At 38.5% G+C, this 26,915-nt stretch overlaps 1 protein-coding gene and 1 pseudogene across 4 annotated transcripts in view; both read left to right on the top strand.

Annotated features, from left to right (window-relative positions):
- Nucleotides 1-22,782, top strand: part of Anln (anillin actin binding protein) — a 55,399-nt gene extending 32,617 nt beyond the window's left edge. For 2 of the 4 annotated variants that reach the window (XM_027411670.2, XM_027411667.2), the window contains 11 exons: nt 1,150-1,276; nt 3,640-3,688; nt 3,782-3,838; nt 4,730-4,768; nt 5,116-5,137; nt 5,867-5,979; nt 7,670-7,723; nt 15,359-15,445; nt 17,329-17,436; nt 19,863-20,035; nt 21,490-22,782. In XM_027411670.2, coding sequence (XP_027267471.1) covers nt 1,150-1,276; nt 3,640-3,688; nt 3,782-3,838; nt 4,730-4,768; nt 5,116-5,137; nt 5,867-5,979; nt 7,670-7,723; nt 15,359-15,445; nt 17,329-17,436; nt 19,863-20,035; nt 21,490-21,613 — 953 coding nt within the window. In that variant the 3' untranslated portion in view covers nt 21,614-22,782. The remainder of the gene's footprint in view (nt 1-1,149; nt 1,277-3,639; nt 3,689-3,781; nt 3,839-4,729; nt 4,769-5,115; nt 5,138-5,866; nt 5,980-7,669; nt 7,724-15,358; nt 15,446-17,328; nt 17,437-19,862; nt 20,036-21,489) is intronic. The other 2 variants (XM_027411671.2, XM_027411669.2) reach the window with 1 other exon arrangement.
- On the top strand, nt 12,356-12,444 carry LOC113835315 (annotated as a pseudogene).
- Nucleotides 22,783-26,915: the final 4,133 nt, after the last annotated feature.

The raw sequence follows: 26,915 nt of genomic DNA, 5'->3' as shown, positions 1-26,915 counted from the left end.
TTGAAATTTTATTTCCTTTTCTTTTCTGGACTGGATAACCACAGTGACCTTTTAAAATTGTCTAACCTACTAGAAAACCATTTGGAAGTCAAATGAGTAAAGAGGAAGGTGGCAGCGGGATCTGAAAACTGCAGGATAATTTCTAGAAAACCCGTTTGTGCAGTGTTGGATAAGAATTGTTTTAAGATTCTTTTACATTTTTTATTTAATTAGAACTTTATCTATAGGGGTAAAGAAGTCTTTAAAAAAAAATTGAGAAGTGAATTTTAGCTTAGTGGAAAGTAAGACTTTTACATGGTTGAGCCTTCAGTGGGACCTGGTGGAACAAACTTGTGATCCCAGCTGTCAGAGGCTGCAGTTCTCATAAACTCAAGGCCAGATTGAACAACGAGTCATACTTGGTTTTCTCAAAACAAAGTTTAAACTGGGGTAGGGCTATAGTCTGTGGTAGTGTTGCCTTTCCTGTGTGAGTCCATGAATTCAGTCCCTAGGACTTAAAAGTTTTTTGTTTTTTAACATTCACTGGATGTGGTGGCTTGTCTTTATAATCCCAGCAGTTTGGAAGATTGCAAAAGTATGTTTTCTCAAATTCAAGGCCAGCCTGGGTTGCAGAAGGAGTTCCTATTTCCAAACAAACAAATGAAGAAAATGTTCGAATATTATTGTAGAAATGAGCTAATTTAGGTTACAATTTTTCCTGTTGCCTGATTTTAGTGTAAGGTAAAAAACTTGGTAATTTTGTATTTGTTTTGAGCTATTGTTACTTGGTGATAAATAGTGAATAAGTAAAGTAGTTCATGTTTTTATTAGGTACTATCCCTGAGTTTTAAATCTCAATTTTGAAAAAAAAAACAAATCATAATTTACCCTTTGGAGGTATATGCTAACTACTGCCCAATGGATTATAGCAGAAATCAAGGAATGTAGAATGAAGTTATTTTGCTTTATGTAATTAGGAGACTTGATGCTTATCCCTGGACTGTAGGTATCAGATTGTGTCTTTTTTTTAGCTTTTTGTTTTGAGAAATTTGATCTTAGAAATTGTAAATATAAATTTTATGTGGGTCAGGTACTGTATGACTTCCAGAATGCTATCTAGCTAAGTTTGATCGTCTTTTGCTAATTTTGCAATGTGGTTACTTATTACAGATGCATCAAATTACTACTACTTAATTATGCTAAAAGCTGGAGCTGAACATATGGTCGCCACACCATTAGCAAGTACCTCAAACTCTCTTAATGGTGACGCTCTGACATTTACCACTACATTTACTCTGTAAGTAAATTGAGCATCATATGGTTCAGACACTTTTTTTTTTTATAGGGTTAAGACAGTCTCAGCATTTGAGTGACATTTTTTATCTTGTTTTATCTGTTGTAGTGCGTGGGATGGAACTCAGCTTTATGCATGCTAAACTTGCATTCTATCAGCAAACTACATCCCAAACTTACATAGTTTGTTTGTTTTTTGGTTTGGGTTTTGTTTTTTTTGGAGACAGGGTTTCTCTGTGTCTGCCTGGCTGTCCTGGAACTCACTCTGCAGATCAGGCTGGTCTCCAACTCACAGAGATCTGCCAGCCTTTGCCCTCCCAAGTGCTGGATTAAAGGCGTGCACCACCACCACTTGGCCCCAAACTTTAATAGTATTTCAAATGTATATTATTCAAATGTATATTATTTTTGTTTGCTAACTTATAATGAATGTAGCATTTTATTAGCACATTTTATGCATAATGGCATGACATTTTCATCCCTACATATAAAGTATTTTTGGTTATATTAAACTCCCCATGAGCTGGGCATTGATGGCTCACGCCTTTAGTACCAGCCCTCGGGAGGCAGTGGCTGTCAGATCTCTGTGAGTTGGAGACCAGCCTGGTCTACAAGAGCTAGTTCCAGGACAGCCTTCAAAGACACAGAGAAACCCTGTCTCAATAAACAAAAAAAAAAATAAACTCCCCACTACCTTCTCTTGTCTCATCTGATCCCTGCTGGTCCCTTTGTCCTCCACAGTCTCCCATCTACTTTCAGTCCTTTTTTTCTTTTTAGTAGTAGTGGAAATCAGGCCTTGGGCCTCGTGTGTTAGGCAGGTGCTCCACCAATATGCTACAGAGCCCATCCCCTTAATTTGCCTATTTTATTTATTATAGTTATTATTTGGTGAGCTAATGAGTTTAAATTAGGGTTGCCTACAGGACCATGGGTAAGGGGTTACTTATAGTAATGTGGGCAACTTAATCAGTGCTTCCCCATGGAAAGAAATGTCCCATGTCCTCCCCCACCCCGGTAATCATCAGCTGCCAGTGTCTCCTCAGGAAGAGACAGGCTTTTGTGAGCACCTTCCCCAAATTTTTCTTTTTTCTTTTTCTCTTCTTTTTTATTTCTTTTTAAATTTATTTATGAGGTGCTGGAGAAATGGCTTAGTGGTTGAGAGCACAGGCAAACCTTCCAAAGGACTAGGTTCAGTTCCCAATGTCCTCATGGCAACTCATAGCAATCTGTGGCTCTATTTCCTGAGGACTCAATGCTCTCTTCTAGCGTCTGCAGCCACTGCACACATGTGGTACACAGACATGCATGTAGGCAAGACTCCCACACACATAAAATAAAGATAATTAAATCTTTAAAAAGTTATTTATGATTATTATCAGTGTGTGTGTGGTCATACTTGCATGATGTGGGTGCATGTGTAGAAGTTAGAAGATAACTGTAGAAGAATCTGTTCTTTGCTTCTGCCTTTATGTAAGCTCTGGGTATTGAACTTGAGTTGCTGGGCTTGTGCAGCAAGCCCCTTTAGCTTCTGAGCCATCTTCTGGGCCTCTGTTTATTCTCTAAATACGAACAGATAACCCAATTTTCAGTTCTTCAGTTTTACTCTTCTTTCTGATTTATTTTCTTCACTGATAACTTTTTTTGACTATAGATATGCAGTATATATAATGCTTCAGTATTTTGCATCATTATTTTTATAGATGCTTTAAATCACATAATAATATTAATTTTTTTGGTGTTTGAGACAAGGTTTCTCCTTGTAAAACCCTAGCTGTTGTGGAACTTGTTCTATAGACCAGGCTTGCCTCAAACTCTGAGATCTGTCTGTCTCTGTCTTCCTAGTATTAGAATTAAAGGTGTGCACCACCCTGCCCAACTGTAACTATTTTATTATGAATAAAAAGATAATTAGTATCAAATACATATTTTAAAACTGCAGTCAAAATCTAATTTGAAAAATCTTTCTGCTCTTATTATTACTATTATTATTCTATCAATCTCTCAGATTGCCTGCTGGTAGCAGCACATGTATGGGGAGCAGAAGGACAGCTTGCGGAGGGAGGGAGGGAGTCTTGTGCTCCGTGGGGCTTGGATAGAGCCCAAGTGTTTGTACGGGCTTGGTTGCAAGCACTCTTACCTCACTGGCCTTACTTTATTAGTACTAATGACTTGATTTTATAACACAAATGTTTCAATTGTGTTATAAGAAAAAATTTGTTTTTACCATTTTTTTATTATTCTTTGCAGCTTTTATTGTCTTTTTAAAATATACAATGGAGTCTTTTGAGTCTTGTAAAAAGTGTTTCTACAATATTTTTAAGGCATAACTTTAAGTTTTTATTTCAGTTTTATTTAATACTTTTTCAGGCATGACGTTTCCAATGACTTTGAAATAAATGTTGAAGTTTACAGCTTGGTAAGCAGTTAAAAAGCTTTCTATAATAAACAATAATATATTTCCTTAATAATATTAGATTTTAAGGTATTTATATTTTGGATTTGTGTGTAGGTACAAAAGAAAGATTCGTCAGGCCCTGATAAAAAGAAGAAAGCATCAAAGTCCAAGGTGAGAATTACAGAGACCGAGTAAAAGCAATATAGTCAGAAGAATGCCATCTAAGTCAGTGCTCTGTGACCACGCAGTGCTTATAAACAAAAGCATCTAATTGGAGCTGGCTTACGTTAGAGGTTTAGTCTATTATCATCACAGTAGGAAACATGGCAGGCAGGCGTGGTGCTAGAGAGGTAACTGAGAGTTTTACATTTAGATTAGCAGATAGCAAGAAGAAAGAGAAAGAGACAGATAGACACTGGACCTGACTTGAGCTTCTGAAACTTCAAAGTCCACCCCCAGTGGCACACTTTCTTCAATTCCTAGTCAAGCCACCACCATCATTTTAGTTTTAATTAGAAGTTTCAGTGATTTAAGATTTTTTTTTTTTTAATCAGTTACAGGTCACACATTTCTATTTACCGCATTAAGTAGGTATGACTGTAGAGTGTAAACGTATGTAAGTGATCATGATAAGTGTAATCGGCCCTTCTAATACATGCAGAATATCTTACTTTGTGAATATTGCTTAAAAATTGAGTGTACAGCTGCTTCAGCTTTCCTTTGTGCTACTGTCTCAGCAGGTCTGCAAAGGCCAGGGTTGAGAAACAGAATCATTGGGCTCTTGGTTTCCACCTTTCTGAAACTGCTCTTTTGTTTGCTTCCTAAGTCATTAGAAAATTTTTTCTAGCTGGGCAATGGTGGCGCACACCTTTAATCCCAGTACTCAGGAGGCAGAGGCAGGCGCATCTCTCTGAGTTTGAGGCCAGCCTGGTCTACAGAGCAAGTTCCAGGATAGCCACAGCTGTTACACAGAGAAAACCTGTCTGGGGGGGACAAACATTAGTTTTAAGCTCTGAATTGCAATATTTAATAGAAAATATGCTATGCTGTCTCTTTCTCTAGGCTATTACTCCAAAGAGACTTCTCACATCTATAACTTCAGTAAGTAGAATTTTTCTAAAAATCAAATCCTCTTGATAAATCTACATTTTTAATAAGACTACAAAATGTCAAACCAGCTTTAAACCTTCAATACTATAGAAATCTTTAAAATGTACTAGTGGGTCCCAGTACTCAAGAGGCAGAAGTGGCCTTTCTCAAGATAAATAAATATATGTTAATTATTGCTACTTAAGTAGGATAATTATTGATGTAATATAATTATTAATACTTATGCTTTCTCAACTGTAGTCCTTGTGTTAAAATTTTGTACTTAACATTTAAATTTGCATACTAAATAATAGAAAATTAATGTATCTTCTTCACCCCCCTTTTTTTTTTTTTGTTAGAAAAGCAACCTTCATTCTTCAGGTGAGTGGATCTAAACTATTTGTAGTTTTAGAATGATTAAATTTAGCAGGTACATACATTTATAAGTACATTCAACCATCCACACATATATACACATTTCTTCCTTGATTTGCTTTGGTAAAACTGGAGGACATTGGTCGTGGGTTCTATGAGTAATCTCGATACCTGAAAAGCTGATTGCTGTGTTCCCATGGCCATTCTTGGCTAACTGGTAGTTCCAGGCCTGCCTGGCCGAAGGGGTGCATCCCTGTCTCAAAAGACAAACAAAAGAATGAAAAAGGAAATGAGTCAGATTCTGTCTGGCAGTGTGATTTCATTCATGTGTATGGTAAGTAGTCATTGCTTATTACAGTGTCTTAATCACTGTTCTGTTGCTCTGAAGAGACACCGTGACCAAAGCAATGCTTAGGAAAGAAAACATCTAATTGGAGGCTTCTTACAGTTTCAGAGGGTAAGTCCATTATCATGGACCAAACAGGCAATAGCTGAGAGCTTTACATTCTGATCCACAAGGGGGAATTGAGACTAGGTTTAACATGGACTTTTGAAACCTCAAAGCCCACCTCCAATGTGAGGATGCAGCAAGGCTAGTCCAGCAAAGCCACACCTAATTCTTACCAAATGATTTATCAACTGAAGACTGTACATTGAAACATGAGCCTATGGGACCATTCCTATTCAAACTTAGGAAAGCCAATCTGAATTAAATTTTGCTTCATTTCTCTACAGTTATGGCCAGTCCAGGAGGTCTCAGTGCTGTGCGTACCAGCAACTTTGCCCTTGTTGGATCTCACACACTCTCATTATCTTCTGTCGGAGACACTAAGTTTGTTTTGGACAAGGTAACTTAACTGTACTTATGATTGTATTTCACTTAAAAACATTAGTCTATAGAAATTCCAAAATAAATTATTTTCAGATGTTTGAAATCTTTGGTTGAAATACACATTCTTAGAATTATACATTTTAATAGATAGGGGTATACATGAGTGTTATATGTTGGGAGTGTTTTGTATATTAATACTATATTTAAATCTTTGGTCTATACTGCTTTCTGTGGCAGTTCTGACTAACATGTCTTGCATTTAGATGTTTATATTTTAAAATAAGTCAATATGTTACAAATTTAGGTTTTTATATTTTATAGGACAAGGTCTTGCTGTGTCATTGAGGCTTGACTGAAACTTGCTAAATAAATAGCCCAGTCTAGCCTTGAACTTTCTTGGTCTTCCTGCCTTAACATCTCACTGTTGGGATTATAGGCATGTGCCAGTCATATCTTTGATTTATTTTATTTTATTTTATTTTATTTTTTTGAGACAAGGTTTCTCTGTGGCTTTGGAGGCTGTCCTGGAACTAGCTCTTGTAGACCAGGCTTGTCTCAGACTCACAGAGATCCACCTGCCTCTGCCTCCCGAGTGCTGGGACTAACAGCTTGTACCGCCACTACCACCACCCGGCCTATTTTTATTTTATTTTATTTTTAGTTTTTATTTTTGTACAGATTTTTTTACATAAAATTAAGTCTTAATTAAAATGTTTATATTGGCATGTAATTTGCATATTTATTTTAATGCACATGTACACAATGTACTGATCCAGTCAAGATAATAGACTTCATATTTCTTTATTCCTTGTTGTTTAGAACTTTTGAACTCCTGTCTTAGTTTTTCCTAAAATACCTAATAGGTTAATATAATCCTCCCATTGTGATGTGAACACTAAAATTTATTCCTTCTAATTGTGGAATTTTTTTTCCTGTTTTTTGTTTGTTTGTATGTTTGGTTTTTTGTCTTTGGTGTTGTTATTTGAGTTAAGGTCTCTCATAGCCCAGGCCATCCCCAATCTTGTTATGTGTAGCCAAGGCTAACTCAGAACTCCTGATCTTCCTGTCTCTACCTCTGAATTGCTGAGATTACCCGCATGGGTTATGATGCCCAGCCTGTGTTTTAGTACTTCCTTGACCTTCAGCCTCCCTCCACTCAATCCCTTTCCTGTGTCCCTTCTCCATCTTTAGTAATCATTATTGACATTCAGACCGACTGGTAAACAGTCCTCCATGTGTGGAGAGAACACTTGGTCTTTGGGTATCTTGTATTAGCGGTTCTCCAGTCAGAATGCAGAGGTGAAATTGCATGGAGATGAGGCTTGGTTTCTGTCATTGTGCAGCTTGTTTCCTGCTCTGGGAGCACTGGAGGAGATCCCAGATCTCATGCATGCTCAGCTGGCAACTTCTTAACTCTGAGCAAATCCACTTCTCTTCTCAGGACCTTCCTTATTTTCCCCATGGGGAATATTAGATTAATGCAAGCTAACCTAACATTCACACTACAAAAATACTAGTTTTGCTTGATAGACAAAGTGCTGACCATGTTTTAATTTTGACTACTGTTAACACAAAAATTATCTTAACATGCTAATATTTAAAATTGTATGTAACTTTTACTTAATAATAGTAATCCAACTATTCTTAACACATCGAGTGACTCTGGATCTTTTTGTTTTCTTTTTTTTCTTTTTTGTTTATTTTAGATAAATTTTGATGTAAGAGAGCAGGAGCTACTGGGCTATTTGTTCCATGAAAAGGTTGCTTTATTTTCTTTACTTAAAATTAATGTGCATAAGAAATCATTTTCTTTCTGCCTGTATTACTTCTTAATCATGTTATGTTAAAGCTGCTTGTTAAGTAGACGTTCTGATGAATAAATCGAATTTAACAATAAAAAAACTAATGTCCTTTTCAAATCAATAACCAACCCTTGATTTTTGGTTCATGTGTGTTTGTTTCAATAATCACTCTTGTATATATTTTGTTTACTTTAATAACTAACAATATATATGTAGAGAAAAAATCATCCTTTGGGGTCATATATATATATATGGGCATCTTTTTCTCTACTTTCACAATTCTTTATAGTTTTCTTTAAAATGTCTCAATTTTATTTTCTTGTAGGTTTGCTTTAGAATTTTCTATATACATATTTTCCATTTTGTGATTCTTTTTTTCCCCCTTTGGCTTGTTTTATTTTATTTATTTTATTTTTTGAGACAGGGTTTCTCTGTGTATCAGCTTTGGCTGTTCTGGAACTTGCTTTGTAAACCAGGCTGGACTCAGAGATCCACCTGCTTCTGCTTCCTGAGTTCTGGGATTAAAGCTGTGCACAACCGCCACCTGGCTTTTTTCTTTTTTTTTTTTTTTTTTAAACATGGTTTCATTTATCTTCAGCTGAATTTGAACTTACTATGTAGCCAAAGATAACCTTCAGCTTCTGATCCAGCAGCCTTCTGAATCCTGGGGTCTTAGCCATTGGTCTCCATGGCTGAATACTGGATGCCAGGAATGAAACCCAGGGCTTCTGCATACCAGGCAAGCACTCTACCAACTGAGCTACATTCCCAGCCCACATTTTACAATTTTTTGAAATCTGTATTCACTTTCATATTGATTATTTTTGCGTACTACTTAGAATAGAAAATTAATAGCCATGTTTAAGACTGAAATTATTCTATATTTGACTTCTGATATCCTGAATGAACTATTGGTATAATATTTTTAAATTGTTTTTATGTGTATGAGTGTTTTCACTACATGTATGTACGTGTACCATGTGCTTACCTGGTTCCTGCAGAGGCCATGAGGTGTGGGAGTTAGGTCCCCCAAATCACAAGTGGTAGATTTCTCCATTATTTGAGCTGAAACCTAATTTAAAGGCTGAATCCTGGTGCTTAAATAATAAATCTTGGTCAGTTGCAGACTCAAACTGCTTTTTTCAATATGAAATCCAGAATGCCCAGCTCTATACTTTTGTGGGGAAAAGTCATTCCAAAGCTCAACTGACTTGAAGGAGCCTCTTAGCTGTCTAGACAGAGGTTTCTAAAAGTGGGAATGTCAGTTCAAATATTGTTAGGGAAAATGGTAATGAAGTAAAACAATTGTAGGATCACAGGATTTTGAGGTTAGAAGTAGAGTGCTTAGGCATTTTTTTTTTTTTTTTCCCTTAGATAGGTCTTTCTATGTAGCCCTTGCTGGCTGGGAAGTCTCTGTAGACCAGGCTGGCCTTGAACTCCACAGTGATCCACCTGCCTCTCCCAAGTGCTGGGACCAAAGGCGAGTGCCAAGACACCTGGCTGATTAGGAATTCTTACCTCTTTGAAGAAATCCAGTGAGTGCCTTTTGGCCTGAGTAACTGTCTTCCTTCACTCTAAAATATGCCAATGCATGGTCAGCCTGGCTCTAGGTTACAGTTTAGATGTCTAATTCATCAGTGAAATGAGGATGTCTTAAAGAGACTCATGCTAAACAGCCAAGGGCAAGAACATTTTCATCTTATGTGTTAGTAAGAAAGATTTAATCTTTCTTATAGGAAATGGGTATTTCCATGGGAGATGGTAACCACACTTTAATTTGGAAGAAAACATCAAACTTTTAATTAGGAGTAATATAGTTTCAGTTTTAGGTGTTTAAGTTTTTGTTTTGTCTGAGTGAGTTGGTGTGTGTCTTGTGTATAAGGTACTGGGATTCAAACCAAGGGACTTATGCAGGTACGGTACCTGCCACCTATTTTGTCAATTTTTGCATTGTATATTTTGAACTTTCTGCTGAATTGTTCCATTTATCTCTGATCTTCATTGTTTTAGGTTTGTTTTTCTTTTTTAAATAATTTATTTTTTATTTTATGTACTTTGGTGTTTGGCCTGCATGTAGGTCCGTGTGAGGGAGTTAGATCGACTGGAACTTTACAGATAGTAGTGAGCAGCCATGCTGGTAGGTAGGGAAGCCTGGTGGGCAGGCCACTTACTCCACAGTTCCCTCGGCCACTAAAGTTTGTCCTTTTACTACAAAATGCACTGTGATGTGCAATCGTGCACCTCTACTTGGACCTTGCCCCAGGGGAATAAAGTGGTCCCTGGTTTGGCTCACCAAGCAGAGGCATATGTCTTACTGGAGTTTAGTACTTCCCATCTATTTGCTTTTGTAGTATGTCTTCACTTTATCTTAGCCCAAAGACCAGGAAACAGGTTTTTGATATCTTGGGTTTTTTTTTTTTTTTAAGTTCTTTTCGAAACTAATTACATAATTTCTCCCTTCCCTTTGCTCCTTTCAAATTCTTCCATATACCCTGGTCTTGCTTTTTTTCAAATTCATGACCTCTTTTAATAGACAGTCATGCTGGTGAGACTTTATGGGTATAGCTTCAGCCATTCCTAGGAAACACATCTTACTGCAAACTCCCTGATCCTCCGGCTCTTAAGTCTTTCTGCCCTTCCTTCTGCAATGTTGACTGAGTGGGAGTTGGATTGTAGATGTATGTGCTAGGACAGGACTCTACAACTCTGTGTTTTCGTTGGTGTAGTTTTCTGTAATAGTCTCCATCTGTTGCAAAGAGAAGTTTGTTATTGTTGTTAAGTTTACCCAGTTGTGTGGGGTTTTTTTTTGTTGTTGTTGTTAAAGTGTAAACAATGTGGGCTTTTTGTAAGTTTTCATCTCTAAGTTAGAAGTGGAATTCTTGGCACTTGTATAAATCTGCCAAACATACAGTAGGATAAATTTAGTAAACAGAATTGGGAATAATTTTGAGGGTATGTATTTGTCTAGGATTACTCTCAGTTGTGATCAAGAGTGAAGAGTCACCACATTGTGCAGTAATAGAATGTGATTTGCACCTTCTTTGTATAGAGACTAAGTAGCACTCCTGCAGCTAGTGTTCTGTATTGGCTTTCACTGTTAGGTCTAAGCCTATTTCTACCCAATGTCAGGCCGACTGACTTTAGGTATGGACCCCATAGTTTTGGAAATCTGCCCCAAAGTAAAATGACACAAGCATAGGATGATTGTTACCATGAACAGAGTTCTGTGTTAGGTGTTTAAATTTCTTTCCTTTAAAACCAACGTGTTTTTCTTGTGATTAAGTGATGTATATGAAAGCTAATCTACGGTAATAGAAAGTACTCCCACAGTTCCTTGGAGATTGACATAGGAGGAAACCTGCAGGTGGTAAGAATGTTTGTGACTGTGGTCATTTTATATATACTCAAAAGAGCTATAAACATTTTATTCAAGGGGCAAGTAAGAGGGCTTAGCATACAGCACTTCCTGCACAAGCCATTGGACCTGAGTTTGATCACTGGAACCTTATAAAGGTAGAAGTAGAAAACAAATTCTTATCAGGTTGCCCTCTGACCTCCACAAGTGTTCTGTGTGCACACACATGCATGCACAAATAGACAAATAAAAAATAAACATATAAAATGGTCCAGATGGTGAACTGTATAATTTTTTATTTGGATAAATGTAAAATAAACATATAAAATGGTCCAGATGGTGAACTGTATAATTTTTTATTTAGATAAATGTAACAACCTTAAGACAAAATTCAGTAAGTTCTGACAAGTGTACATATATTCTTGTTCAGCTAACACCAAGCAGAGCATACAGCATATCCATCATTCCTTGTAATCAGTCCCAACCACAGACACCTGTTCTCACTTCTACCTTCATGCGTTAGTTTTGCTCACTGTTAAACTTCCTTTAAAATGGATTCACGTGTGTTCTTTTGAATCTACCTTTTTGCTCAACAGGATATGTTTTATGTTTTATTCATGTTGTGTGTTAGGAGTTCATTGTTTCTAAAATGATCAGCTGGGTGTGGTAGATTCCATCTTTAATCCCAGTACTTGAGATAGAGGTAGGTGGACATCTATGAGTTTAAGGTGAGCCTGGACTCTACATAGTAAGGCCCTGTCTTGAAAAAAAAAAAAAAACTCCCTAGTATACATACAGATCAATAAATAAATGATTCACTGAGTTAGAATTCAGTCAACAAAGAAAAACTTTGAAATGAACAGTTTGGTGGCACTTAACACATTCATGTTCATGGACAGCCATCATCTCTATTTCCAAAACAAAACCATGTCTCAAACTAAGCTCTTTTCCTCTGTAATGACGTTTGAGTTGTTTCTGTCTTTTTGGCTTGCTTCTGTGCTTGTGTGTGCATGTAATTGTATGAATGTTTTTTCAAGCCTTGGGGCTTATGAACATGACTTAGGAACAAGCTTTGGAACATGACTGGGGAGTCATGATGATTTGGCTTATCCTTAGAAACAGCCACAGGTTCACTTCCCAGGGTTTTTCTTTTTAACTTTTTTTCATCATTTTTTAAATTTATTTTACATACGAACCACAGCTTCCACCCCTTCTCCCAACTTCCTTTACCCCTCACCCCCTCCATACTAAAATTGGAACGATACAGAGAAGATTAACATGGCCCTTGCACAAGGGTTTTCCTTTTAAGACATAACCTTCCTAAGAGCAGTGAAGTGGCTTGCTGGTTTGAGACAGGCTCTGCCCTCACATTTGAGACTTTCCTCCTGCTAGGACTGTGAGTTTGAGCCACTACAACCACCTTTTTTGTGAGTTTGATTTGCATTGCGTTTTCTACTTTGGCTCTTTTGTTGTTGAGTTCTTTGGCTTTTCCAAGCACTACACATGCGTAATCATGGATTGACATGTTGTTTCTGCTTCTCAGCTATTGTGAGTAGTACAGGTATGACTTTGAGAGCCATTTCCTTTGTCTTGTTCTGAAAAGAGTGTCATGAGAGTCCTTTTTTTTAAAATTACATTTATTTACTTTGTGTGTGTGCTTGTGCATACATGTCATAGCACTTGCACTTACATGTAAGTTTAAGGACAATTTCTCCTTCCTTTGTGTGGGTCCTGGGGATGAAATTCAGGTTTAAGGTTTGCTGGCAAGCACTTTTACCCAGTGAGCCATCTTGGTGGCCCTGTTTGTTTTGTTTGTTTATGTTTTTTGAGACAAAGCCTCAGGTAGCCTGGCTGGCCTTGAATTTGCTCTGTGTCTGAGAACAGGCTTGAACTCTGTCCCAGTCCCCACCTCCCACTGCTTGGGTTAAATTGGGGCCACTGCTCTTGGCTATAATTGTGATCATTGTTTTTAAATGTTTCTGTTAACATTACTGTACATATTAGTGCATTTTAGTTTGTTTTTCTCATACATGCACATTCACTCTAGAAACATGATCCCTTTTGTGACTGCACCACTGAAGAAATGTTTTTCCCTCCTCCATCAACTGTTAATCTCCCTATAATCCTCAGGGGTGGGGCCCTGTGAGCACCTTCCCCTTCCATGACAGAATATTGATAGGTCCAATCTTGCAGAGCTCCTGAATTGGTTGGTAATCACAACTGTCCTGAGTTCAGGGATGCAATGACCCTGTCATGACCCCGAAGCTAGCACATTCCACACCACTCCCCTTCCTTCTTCACGCAACAGTCATTATTTTCTGTATTTTGACCAGTTATGAGTCTCTGTACTTCGTTCTTTTCTTTTTTTTTTTCTGGTTTTTCTGAGACAGGGTTTCTCTGTGTAGCTTTGGAGCCTATCCTGGCACTCGCTCTGGAGACCAGGCTGGCCTCGAACTCACAGAAATCCGCCTGCCTCTGCCTCCCGAGTGCTGGGATTAAAGGCGTGCGCCACCAATGCCCGGCAAGATTTTATTTATTTATTATGTATACAACATTCTGCTTCCATGTATACTTGCACACCAGAAGAGGGCACCAGATCTCATTACAGATGGTTGTGAGCCACCATGTGGTTGCTGGGATTGAACTCAGGACCTCTGGGAGAGCAGCCAGTGCTCTTAACCTCTGAGCCATCTCTCCAGCCCCTTGTACTTCATTCTTAATTTCTGAGGAACCTCTATTCTGAAAAGTTTTAAATTTTGATGAAGCCTATTTTATTTTCATGTTACTTTTGCTTTTTATATTGTATCTGAGAATCCACTGTCGTATCTGATCATGAAATTTTGCTTCTATGTTTTCTTCTAAGATATTTTGGTGATACTAGCTCTCATATTTAAATCATAATCTATTCTGGGTTAACTTTTATGTATTTTATGAGGTGAGGTCCAGATGTCCTGCTTTGTGGTGTGTGGTGTGTGTTTTGTTTTTTTTTTTTTTTTGAACTTGACACAAGCTAGAATCATTTGAGATTAAGACTCCTCAGTTGAGAAAGTACTTGCACCCGATGGGCTTGTGGGCAGTGGCAGTACTGAGCAGATGGTCCTGGGGGTATAAGACAGAAGGCTGAGCAAGCTAGTAAGCAGTACTCCTCCATGGCTTCTGGGTCAGTTCCTGCCCTGACTTCCCTCAGTGGTGGACTGTGACTGAAGTGTGAGATGAAATACATCTATTTCCTTCCCAGTTGCTTTCAGTCATGGTATTTTATCATAAGCAATGGGAACCCAGGGAAGATACTAGCCTTTACTCTTTCGCATGTGAATTTCCAGTTTTCTCAATACCGTTTGTTCAAGACTGCTCTATTTCTTAGAATAGTCTTGGCATGGTTTTCAAAAATTAATTGGCAAAAGAGCAACAAAAAATAATTGTGTGTCCAAATGTGCTTATTTCTGGTCTCTGTCTTTAGGTACTGGAGACTGAGTCAGAGCCTTGTGCATGCCACTCAGGGCCTCTGCCTCTGCCGCATCTTCAGCCCTTTCTTGGTTCTCCGTTCTGCTCCATTTGCCTGTGTCTATCCCTCTGTTGCTATCAATGCTGTCGCCATTACTTAAGCTTTGAATTAATTCATAAACTGGGAGCTATGTTTCATCCAAGTGTTCTTTGTTGTTGTTTTGTTTTGTTTTGTGAGGCAGGGTTTCTCTGTGGCTTTGGAGACTGTCCTGGAACTAGCTCTTGTAGACCAGGCTGGTCTCGAACTCACAGAGATCCGACTGACTCTGCCTCCCAAGTGCTGGGACTAAAGGCATGTGCCACCACCCAGCCCAAGTGTTCTTTTGATTATTTTGAGTATTTACAGTCCCTTGCAATTTTATATAGACTTAAGGATTGGCTTTCCCTTTTCTGTGTTTCTTTTGTCTTTATTGCTAAGTAATGAATGGTGCATTCTAGCTGTGAGCAGTTGGTCCACCCAGGCTCCTCCTGAGTGTCTTCTCATGACAAAGGAGTCAGCAGCTCTTGTTCTCACATCTCCTTTATCATCAATTTGGAGCTTTGGACTTTTTTTTTTTGTAAAATAATTTTTGAATGAATGTATTCCTTAAAAGTGTCTGTTGCTAAGGTACCAAGGGTTCTTTTATACTTCAACTTTAGAATGTGATTTATTTTCAGGGTATGGTATTCATGGGTTATCAAGAAAGATCCCACTTTGAAATGATTTTACAAATAATTGCCCCCTTTCCTTACAGGTACCTTTTTTATCTCCTTTGGAAGGTCATATCTGTTTAAAAATCAGCTGTCAAGTGAATTCAAGTGTTGAGGAGAAAGGCTTCCTAGTGAGTACCATTCCCTGTTTTCTCCGTTACCTTCTCTTCTGTCTTCTACAGGAAGAAAGTCTGTGTGACTACATGATAAATTGGTTTTGGAAGGATTTGTTGCAATTCCCTCTAAGCCACTCACTGTGCTGGTGCAGAGAAATAATTACACACAGACAAGAATCTTTCCACTTGCAGGAGCTTTAAACTTTTTAATTATATTTATTTATTTGCGAGGTGCACATATGTGCCACAGTGTGTTTGTGGAAGTCAGAGGACAAGTTGCAGGAATTGGTTCTCTCTACTTTGTCGGTTCTGGGGATCAAACTTAAGTCGTAAGGCTGGCAGTAAGTGCCCTTATCCACTTAGCCATCTTGCTGGCCCAGGAGAAGCTTTTAATATAGTATGAAGGAAGGAAATGAACCAACAAGTACATTACCTCATAGGAGAGCATAGGGACGCTGCTGTGAGCTAAGGGAGAAGAGACTGCAGGGAGTGGTAGCTTCTAACCTGCTTGGTAAGTCAGCAGAGGGGAGGAGAGAAATGCTGTAGTGTCCCTCTCTTACCCCAACCCAAAGAGAAGGAGGGGGGAGGGAGGGAGGGAGAGAGAGAGAGAGAGAGAGAGAGAGAGAGAGAGAGAGAGAGAGAGAGGTGAATATTTGGGGTAGTCAGAGCTTAGCCTGGGTATAGAGGTGGGGAGTGAGGAGTCTGTATAGTTAGAGAAATGGACCAAGTATTTTACAGAAATTGGGCTTCATTCTGAAGCCAATCGAGTGACTATTGTAGGGTTTTAAGAGATGAAAATAACCACATTTTAGGTTAGGAAAATGACTGTGACTGGTGTGCAGAGGGTGACCCTGAAAGAGGCTAGCTCACTACTAAGTCTGAGTCACTCTACATGAGAGATGAGAGGGGCCAGCTGGGACAGAAAGTGAGCATGGGCAGATGATGGGCACTTCCTAGTGACTTAATGCAGGGAGTAATAAGGGAACAGGCACGAGAGAGCCCAGACTGCCCTGCCTTGTACAAGTTGGGGGTAAAATGCTGCTGAGAAAGGACTTTATGGGGATTAACCTGCTTCTCTTTCTGACACTTGAAACAGAAGTGGTGCATTTCTTTCTACATTTTACTGTGAAGCATGGCAGCCACCTAGAGTTGTTGGCAACCTTTCACAAAGGATATATATTGGCCATCTCGATTTTGCCATTATTCTCTAGTATTTTTGTTTGGTTGCTTTTATTATTATTGTTGTTGTTGTTATTGTTATTATTATTATTATTATAAAGGCAGAATTTGTTGTACCTAGCACTAGCCATCTTGGAACTTGCTCTCTAGACTAGGTTGGTCTTGAACTCAAGGAGATCCACCTGCCCCTGCCTCCTGAGTGCTGGAATTAAAAGCTTCTGTTACCACACCCAGCTCCACTCTATATTTTTTGCTGTCATTGCTTTACCACATTTGACAATCTAGCCATCTCCTATCTTTTTAAAAAAAATTAAAAATTCATTATAAAGAACTTGAAAAAAAAAAAAAAAACCATCACAGAGTGAGATTCCCCAGGTCCAAAGCCTGTACATCCCAGTGAACTTCTGTATAATTAGGAGCCATTCGGAAGGTGTGGCACTGCACACTGAAGTTTGTGCTTTCACTGTCAATTGTGTATGTAAAATATTTTGAGACAGGGTCTCTCTGTATAGCTCTGGCTGACTTGAACTCACAGTGATCACAAACCCCATGCTCAGCTTGATCTAGATATTATTCAATGCATTTTTGATAATCTGACTTCCATTACTGAAGTAAAAGACACAATAAACTCATACAAATAGATTTTCACATGAAAATGTCACCGATAAAGATATTTTTTTTTTCAATTTTCTAATGTCAGTGTTTCAATTGACTTCCAGACCATATTTGAAGATGTTAGTGGCTTTGGTGCCTGGCATCGAAGATGGTGTGTTCTCTCTGGAAACTGTATCTCCTACTGGACTTACCCAGATGATGAGAGGCGAAAGGTAATTGACACAACTCTGGTCAGTGGTGGAAGTCCTGCTGGGTTTTTGTGGTGTTCCATGAGTGTTTGTCTCCTTTGCCCACCCCTTGAGTTCCTTCTGTATATATAACAAATAACTGTTCGTGTTTTGGTTGTCTACAGCTAAAATATATAATAGTAATTTAATTATATATGCTTCTATGAGTCATTTCCCTTGCCCTCCTACTTCCCACCTCCCTACTAGTGCTGGAGACTATGCCCACAGCCTTTTATTTACTTCACTTACTAGGCAGGATTGGTACTGCTTACTTATATCCTGTCAGAGGCGCCAAGGAGTCATCTGGGTTAACTGAGTAGGGGCATGAGGATTGAGAAAAGGCAGATAAAGAGACAGAAACACAGGATAGTTTCGGGAGGACTGCCCGCTCTATGCCTTTCAGCACACCGGATAGTCCTGAGTTTAATTTAAACCCTGCTTATATACAGACTAGAGGCAAAGCAGAACAAAGAGCAGCATAGTCAGTTAACCAGCTCCCTGCACTGTCCTTGAATCGAGGAGCAGCCAGGTTCACTATCTAAAATGTGGGTCCTACTAGCAGCAAGCAGCTAAGCTATCTATCTGTGTGCCTATAGCTGCCATCAGTAGTTCGTTAGAGAGATAATATACTCTAACCCATGGTTTAATCAGAACTTTCTCATGGCTCTCAAGGAGACTGGAGCAAGCAAGCTTGAACTCTAATGTCTTTTTAAGTCAGAATAGACTTCAGATGGAAACTGAGTCACTTGTGGGCTCCCACAGGGTCCCCAAACTCTTTTTATGAATTTGTCTTTTTCAAACAAAACACTTTTATAATTATTTTTTATTTGAGATTTCCAGATACCTTTCTAAAGCAGTAGACATACCTGTAATGTTTTTTAATCATTGCTAAGCAACATTACATTATAGTCATTAAGATTATTAATTTTTAGAAAAGATTTATTTTTATTTTATGTGTATGAGTGTGTTGCCTACATGTACCACATGTGTGCCTGGTGCCCATGGAGGCCAGTAAGATCCCCCTGCAACTGGAGTACCAATAGTTGTGAGCCACTTTGTGGGTTTTGAGAACTGAGCCTGGGTCAAGTTCAGTGAGTGCTCGTAACCACTGAGCCAGGGTCTTACTTGTGACCCAGCCAGTCCTAGAACTTGAAACCCTCCAGATTCTACCTCCTGCTTCTGCTTTTTTGTTTTTGTTTTGTTTTGTTTTGTTTTTCGAAACAGGGTTTCTCTGTGGCTTTGGAGGCTGTCCTGGAACTAGCTCTTGTAGACCAGGCTGGTCTCAAACTCACAGAGATCCTGCCTCTGCCTCCCGAGTGCTGGGATTAAAGGCATGCACCACCAACGCCTGGCCCTGACTGTTTTCTTTTAAGGGAGAACAATATCCCATTGTGTATGTGTGCCAAAGATTTTTACAATTTGTATTTTGATGGACCCTTAGGTTTTTCCTATATCGTAACTATTATGAGTAATCCTGCAATGAGATTTCTTTGACACACAATGAGATTTTATTTCCAGAGCAATCTCACTGTTTCTAGTGCAGTAGTTTTCAACCTTCCTAGAGCTTCAACCCTTTAATACTGTTCTTCATGTTGTGACCCTTCCCCAACCAAAAATTATTTCATTGCAACTTCATAACTGTAATTTTGCTATTGTTATGAATCATTATGTAAATATCTGATATGCAGGATGGTCTTAGGCAACACTTGGGAACGGGTCATTCAGTCTCCTACAGGTTTGAGAGCCTCTGCTGTAATAGGACTATAATGGATCATATGGTAATTCCATTTTTAAAAAAATGTAAGGTATTTTCTGTTACCTAAAATGAATTTATTGATATTGTTTATTAATGATATACAATGTTTTTGGATGTGCATAGTATATGTGTGAGAATGCATATTCAAATGTGTGTACATGTGTATGTGCACATGTGTGTATATAGTCATAAGACAGTAAGTAGGGGCCTTCCTCAAAGTTTACATGGAACATAGATTTATATTATTGGGCATGCTCACAAACCCAAGTGGGCCTGATCAGTCCATTGCCTGTAGTTCCTGGATTGTGTTCCTTTGTGCTTGAATAAAAACTGGCTGCTGTCAAGTGTTTGATAAGGGAAGAACTTATTCCCATTGTTTAAAGCAGATGTATGTGCGGCCTGATGCAGGTGAGGGGTCCTAGGTTGACCACTAGGTTGCTAAGTTCATTGATCATAGAGAGATGATCCCAAGTGAAATCCCAGGCTGCTAAGCCATTTCCTATGCTTGGCTGCTTCATGCTTATTTGTTTTCTGGTTGTTAAATATTAAATTTTAAATAATGGCCTTTTAACTTTATGCCAACTTAAGCACTCCTTACTGATTCAAATAATCTTGCTTGTTTTCTACTAATACTTTTTATGTTTTATTTTTAAAGAATCCTGTAGGAAGGATAAATCTGGCCAATTGTATCAGTCATCAGGTAGAACCAGCCAACAGAGAATTTTGTGCAAGACGCAACACTCTGGAATTAATCACTGTCCGACCACAAAGAGAGGACGACCGAGAGACTCTTGTCAGCCAATGCAGGGACACACTCTGTGTTACCAAGTATGTACTGGTCCCATTCTTGTTTCTGTCAACTAAGTAATTGCCAGCTTTGTTCTTAGGCGTGAAAATATTGTTGATGGTCCTCAACTTTGAAAAGGGTAAAGTCCTGGTGAGAAGACACATACATAACAGTAAGGGAACAACTTATAATAATTGACTGAATTTAATTAAGAAAAGTATATTATTCAGGTTGAATCTCAGTTGGTCATGACTGTTCTCCAAACAGTTAGCTTAAACTTACAGATTTCATGTGTAGTTGAGAAGGCAAGCATATTTCTCTTCATTAAGAAATATACACCAGGCATTGGTGGTACATCCCTTTAATTCCAGCACTCCAGAGGCAGAGGCAGGCGGATCTCTGAGAGTTCGAGACCAGCCTGGTCTACAGAGCAAGTTCCAGGATAACCTCCAAAACAATACAGAGAAACCCTGTCTCGAAAACCAAAAAAAGAAAAGAAAAAAAGAAATATCTTCAATAGCCAGGCAGTGGTGGCACACACATTTAGTCTCACCACTCAAGAGGCAGAGGCAGGTAGATCTCTGAGTTCTAGGCCAGCCTGGTCTACAAAGTGAGTTCCAGGACAGCCAGGGCTATTATACAGAGAAACCCTGTCTCAAAGAAGAAAAAGAAAAAAAGAAGTACTCTCATTTAATTAGATTACTTACAAAGTTGATTTTATTTTAATCTGCATATTTCTGGTTGGAGGTTAACAAACTAAACACTTTAGCTAAAAGCAACTTAAGGAAAGGGTTTATTTGGCTTTCACTTCCACAACACAGTCCATCACTGAGGGAAGTCAGTGCAGGAACACAAGTAGGAACCTAGAAACAGGACCTGAAACAGAAGCCATGAAGAAATGCTGCTTGCTGGCTTGTTCCTCAAGGCTTGCTCAGGCTGCTTTCTTATAGAACCCAGGACCACCTGCCCAGCTGTAGTACCACCCACAATGGGCTGGGTCCTCCTGCATCAATCCTTAATTGAGAAAATGCCCTCACAGAGTTTTTCCACAGGCCAGTCTGATAGAGGCATTTCCTCAGTTAAGGTTCCCTTTTCCCAGATGACCTTGGTTGTGTCAAGTCAGCAAAAAGGCTGCCCAGCACAAATGCCCAAGAAAAGCTTGAAGGCAGTCTTCAATGAACAGGTTGTAATTAGGAATGGCGGTTATAACGTGACACAGTCTATTCATTAGGTTGTTGCTAGGTATAGCTGTGGGGTGTGTAGAAGTCAATGAGACCTGAGATTCCATCTCAAAAACCAAAAACAAGGAAACCCTAAGGAATTAGTGTGAGTTATGATTAGTTAACTAGACCAGGAATAATGACAGTACTCTATTGTGCATCAGTTGGAAGGTAGGCAGCAAGTCTTAGTTTGTTTAGTGATTTGTGTTTTCCTAGCAAGGATGTGGGAGGTATGGAATGGTGAGAGGGAAGCTGACCTCTGCTTGCCCTTGCAGGAACTGGCTCTCTGCAGATACTAAAGAGGAGCGGGATCTCTGGATGCAGAAACTCAACCAGGTCATTGTTGATATTCGCCTCTGGCAGCCTGATGCTTGCTACAAACCCGTTGGAAAGTCTTAAACTGTGGGAACTTCTTAAGCATGGAGAGGCTTTGCTAGCTGTGTCAAAAAGTGTCCTAAGAAGACATTATTAGGCGCATCAGATTTGCAAGTTGTATTTTATGCTTTAAAGATAAAAGGGCCTGTGCAAATATTCACTACATATTATTCAGTATTTATATCTTTTCTATGTAAAACTTCAACCAGTTTCTCTTGCATTCATAAGTGTTTGACAGCCAATTCATAATTGATTTTGCTACATCTTTTAAGTTCAGAGTCTCATTTTCTAGAAACCTAATTAGCCAGTCAAAAAAATCTTAATCAAGTTGAGTTGTCTTTTGGAGCTGTGGGTTTTGAGATGTCAAGGTCTCCTGTAAGTCACAAACATAAACCTCTGGTTTGATTCCTTCTCTAGCCTCAGTGGTTTTTTTAAAAGGTTGTGATCATTCATGGCTCATGCATGAAATGACTTGTTAGTAGAGTACTGAATGCACTGTCTCAGAGGGCTTTGCAGGAACATGTTTAGTGATAGAGATTAGAAAAGACAACAAGAGCTTATTAGTTTAGTAGGACTTGGCAACTTTCTGAAGAGATGTGGGCAGTGACACTATGTGACATATGGGGCTACATATTTTATATAGAAGCATTAAGAATCACATGGCTTGCATTCACTCCATTTCTATTTATGCAGTGTGGTGCACATTTTCATTCAGGCTTTATTAAATAGTTATTTTTTTCATATAGCTTAGAGATTCCTCATATTAACATTTTTCTGTTATGATAAGAACAACTGTAATTTGAGGAACATTTACATAAAAAGATTAAACTTTTACCAAGCTGCTGTTGTCTACTACTTTGCTTGCCAAAGTTCTTGTCTTTTCCTTTCCTTTCATATCCGTCTATGACAGTTTCTGGAAGTGTTCTGAGATCATTGAAAAAATAGTAAGCCATATTACCTTCTTGCAATTTAGAAATATTGAAATGCATGGCTTCAATTTTTAAATATGTTTGAATTTCTTCTGTGACTGTTATTGATACTTTCATTTATAAACACTAAATTCTATCACCTGCCATTATATTTCTTACTCATCTATATGTGTTTTTTCTTATGTATATTATAAAAATATTTTATGACTGCCTACATAAATAAATAATTGTAAATGGTCAAAAGAATCATTTATTTAAGAAGTACCCTGTGTGGTGTAATTGCTTTGTATGTCTTGGTCGTACTTGGGGCATTGTGTTGACAATACCCCATACATACTTTCCTCTCTAGCCTAATCTTTGTCTTACTGAGTGTTCTTGGGGTGGTTGCTATATGAGCAGGTATTGAGCAAAATGTGGTGAAGGATGTGCATTTGAAGAGGTAGTGGGTGATACTGACAGTGATCAGCAGCTAGAACAAGGGACAAACTGAATGGTACTGCTGAGGGTTTTTTTGTACTAATGTTTTTTGTACTAATTTTCAAATAGTCATTGCCTGTTGTGGTACAAAAATTCAAGAGACAGAAAAGAGTTAAAATGAAATGTCTTGTTCTTAGACCTACTTTTTTCACTTTATAATTACATGTATTGTCTGCATAGCCCTTTCAAATATGTATAGTCTTTTATATGGAAATGTTCCATACATAGTATTTATAATATAAAGAAAAAAAAACAAGTATGTCTTAAAGGTCTTCTGATTTTCATATATATAATTTTATGTATGGAATTCAATTTTAGAAGTTTAAGGTATATTTTAGTTACTTTTAAAGGTTAATGAAACCATCTAGATTCACCTGAGTAAGGAGTCTTTTTTGCGTTTCGAGGCAACACTCAGCGGAACAGCCCAGCTGCCCTGGAACTCAATTTGTAGACCAGGTTGGCCTTGAACTCACAGAGCTCCACCTGCCTTTGCCTCCCAAGTTCTGGGATTAAAGGTATATGCCACCACTGCCTGTCTTGAGTAGGGAGTCTTCATGAGGAACTGTCTAGATTAGGTTGGCCTGTGAGCATTCTGTGGAGGACATTGTGTGTGCGTGCGTGCGTGCGTGTATCTGTGTGTGTACATTAATGTAAGCACATGCATGTGAATGCACAAGAGGGCATCGGATCCTCTGGAGCTGAGTTGTCAGACATAGTTGCTGACTTAGGTCCTCTGCAAGAGCAGCAGGTGCTCTTGACCACTGAACCGTCTCTTTAGCCCTGTGAGTGTTGTTTTTAATTGGGTTTATTTGAAGTGGAAAGACCACCCCTGAATGTGGGGCAGCACCATTTCATGTGCTAGACTCTGGACTGAATGAAAGAGAGAACTGAGCCCTGGAGTGCAGGCATTATTTCATAGTTCTTCTTAAACCAGCTTCTTCCAAGTTCTGCAGCCTTGTCTTCCTAGCAGTGATGGACTGTAAACTGGGATTGTGATCTAATGAATTCTTTCTTGGGTTGCCTTTGTCAGGGTATTTTATAGTGACAGGAAACAAAATCAAAACAAGGTGATTGTGGAATGCCAAGTTGGAAACATCAACAAATAGTGGAAAATATAACTAATGATTTCACTGTTTTCTGCTCAGAGGAGCTTTGTGAAGCCATTCAACAGACAAGAACATTCTGGAAGTATAATGTGGAAAGAGAAGCCATAAGAAAATAAACACTGTTCTTCAGGTGAACATTAAGAGGAGCAGCAAGCCGGGCGTTGGTGGCGCACGCCTTTAATCCCAGCACTCGGGAGGCAGAGGCAGAAGGATCTCTGTGAGTTTGAGACCAGCCTGGTCTACAAGAGCTAGTTCCTGGACAGCCTCCAAAGCCACAGAGAAACCCTGTCTCAAAAAACAGAAAGAAAAAAAAAAAAAAAGAAAGAAAACAAAATAAAGAGGAGCAGCCAACATTTGTTTTTTTGAATGAACAGTAGTTGAGTCTGGAAAATGAAAAGCACTAAGGTAGAGTGATGGAAAGGAGAACCCACCGAGGCAACCAACTCAATCAACTCGGTGAATGGTTCTGACAAAAGTCCATTACAGTAGCATCCACAGAAGGAGAGATGATAGACTTTATTACACTAATCAAATCCCTTTCTGGGAAACAGTGGAAAGGTCACAAGATTTAATATCGAATGTGTGTGTGTAAGTATAAGAAAGGCCATGTATGAAAAGAAATGAACCTCATTATTATGTATAGTATGTTAGTAAAATTATGTATAATATGCTAATAAAATATTTTAAAACTTCAAATATCTGTAGATAAGGTAAACACAATGGTGATTATTTACAACATAATAGAATGTGCCAAATATGAAAGACTGGCTACCATTGAGCATTTATTGTGTATCAGGTTGTCCTTGGTGTTGACAGCATTATTTTACCAACCTCATAAAATGAACATTAGCACTAAATTAACTAAACATTAGCACTAAATTAATGTTGTTTCTAGGACAACATTGCAATTGACAGCCATACATAATCTTCATGCTCTGTTCCAGAATCCACAATGTACCATTTTATTGTAATAGTTCTCAAATCAGTGAGGAAAAGAAAATTTACCCTAGGTAGATAATATTATTGATAAGGGAACATAAACAGATCCAACAAATGTGAAAGTAATAAACCAAAAAATACAAATTTAAATGGCCATTGGTTGGCTGGAAACTCCTGGTGAGAATAGAAATTGATATAGCTTTCTTGATAAGAGCTGGTAATGAAACTGGTTGCGATAACTTTGAAAGAGAAAATGTTGAAATAACCTGAAAATCAATAAAGATACAAATTCAAAATAAGAAATTAAGGCGTAATTTTTCTACAAAATACTGCATAGTGTTTTAACAACAACAAAAAAAAATTGAGTTATGCCTATTTGGGGAAAATTTTCCAGGACATCTGGGGGGAAAATTGGAATGTGCTGTCAATATGAAAGTGCAACATTGACAACTGGTAAGAACTGTCAGCACCAAGGTAAATAAGAAAATTCATGAAGGCAGCAGGGGCTAGACTTTTCTATCTTGGGTAAATAAACACGCTTCTGGTAACCTAAGAAAAAAGGGACAAGTGTATTACATCTCTCTCCTGCTCAGTTACGTATTTCTAATTCAGTTACATCTCTTTTCCCATGAGTACAGAGTATTTTAAATGTATTTTTTACATTCCAATTCCAGTTACTCTCCCTCTTCTGCTTTCCCCACTTCCCCTCCCCACCTCCCATCTAGGAAATCTAAGTCTGTCCCGTCTTGTTGAGGCAGGACCAAGACACCTCTCCACACCCCTGTATCTAGGTTGAGCAAGGCATCTCTCCATATAGAATGGGCTCCACTAAGTCAGTTTGTGCATTAGAGTTAGATCTTGGACCCACTGCCAGATTAAGGGAGTCTAGCTCAGTCTTATGCGGGTTCCCCATTTGTCAGACCAGAATCAATGATCTCTCACTAGCTCAATTCAGCTGATTCTGTGAGTTTCCCATCACAGCCTTGACTCCGTTGTTCATATTATTGCTCCTCCCTTAATTCAATTGTACTAAAGTTGCTTCTATCCTGACCTTTAATCAGAAAACTAATGCCAGGAAAAATTACCTCTATTTGTCTCTAGGGGCAACCAGCCTGTTTTGAATTTGCTCTGAAGTCTAAAGTTAGCTGTCTGTGTAGAAGAATGTTTGTGATTGAGAATCCTTTGTCAGCCTGAGTAATGTAAAATATCCTATTAATATTTCTATTCATCAAAATTATACAGCCTAAGCAGAAATCATCTGACTATCCACAGCTGTATGTGTGCCCAATAGATGGAATATTTACACGAGATAAACACAGTGGGAATACACCCAAAGCTGTTCTTAGGGAAGAAATGAAGTGGCTCATGAGAGAAATTACAGAGACAAATAGTTATCTATAGCCAGTGATCACACAGCCTTTCCAGGCGGGGCTCCCCATCAGGAATCGTATGTTTGGTAAGTCAACTTGTTAAATACTAGTTGTCACTGTTGTACATCCCCATGGCCCCCTGCAGAAAATGTTAGGACCCACCTCATTTTACACATGGGAAAAGGGTAGGGTTTGCTTTGGTATCAGGCTGGACTTCTAGGTTACTTCGTGATTACAATGATATTATTTTCATTGTATTCAATATTTGCATTAAATATTTTGTACATGGATTTGAGGGGAAAAGAATGAAAAATTGAATGAGTAGTGCACGGAGTATAGAGCCTGGCTATGGAGGAGCCAACTGGAATTAAGTTGAACACTGAAGGAAGGCTATTTTTGGAAGCAAAAATGGCTGTTTCAGGGCTGACAGGAGACAACCAAAGGGGGGGAAAAACATGAAAATACTGTTGAAGGATAAATATAGGATGTAGGGTGAATGTGAAAT

This window comes from Cricetulus griseus, chromosome 4 (genome assembly GCF_003668045.3).
Source record: "Cricetulus griseus strain 17A/GY chromosome 4, alternate assembly CriGri-PICRH-1.0, whole genome shotgun sequence".
NCBI lineage: Eukaryota > Metazoa > Chordata > Mammalia > Rodentia > Cricetidae > Cricetulus > Cricetulus griseus.
The sequence above is the reverse complement of the archived record's forward strand: the minus strand, read 5'-3'. Positions and strand labels throughout refer to the sequence as shown.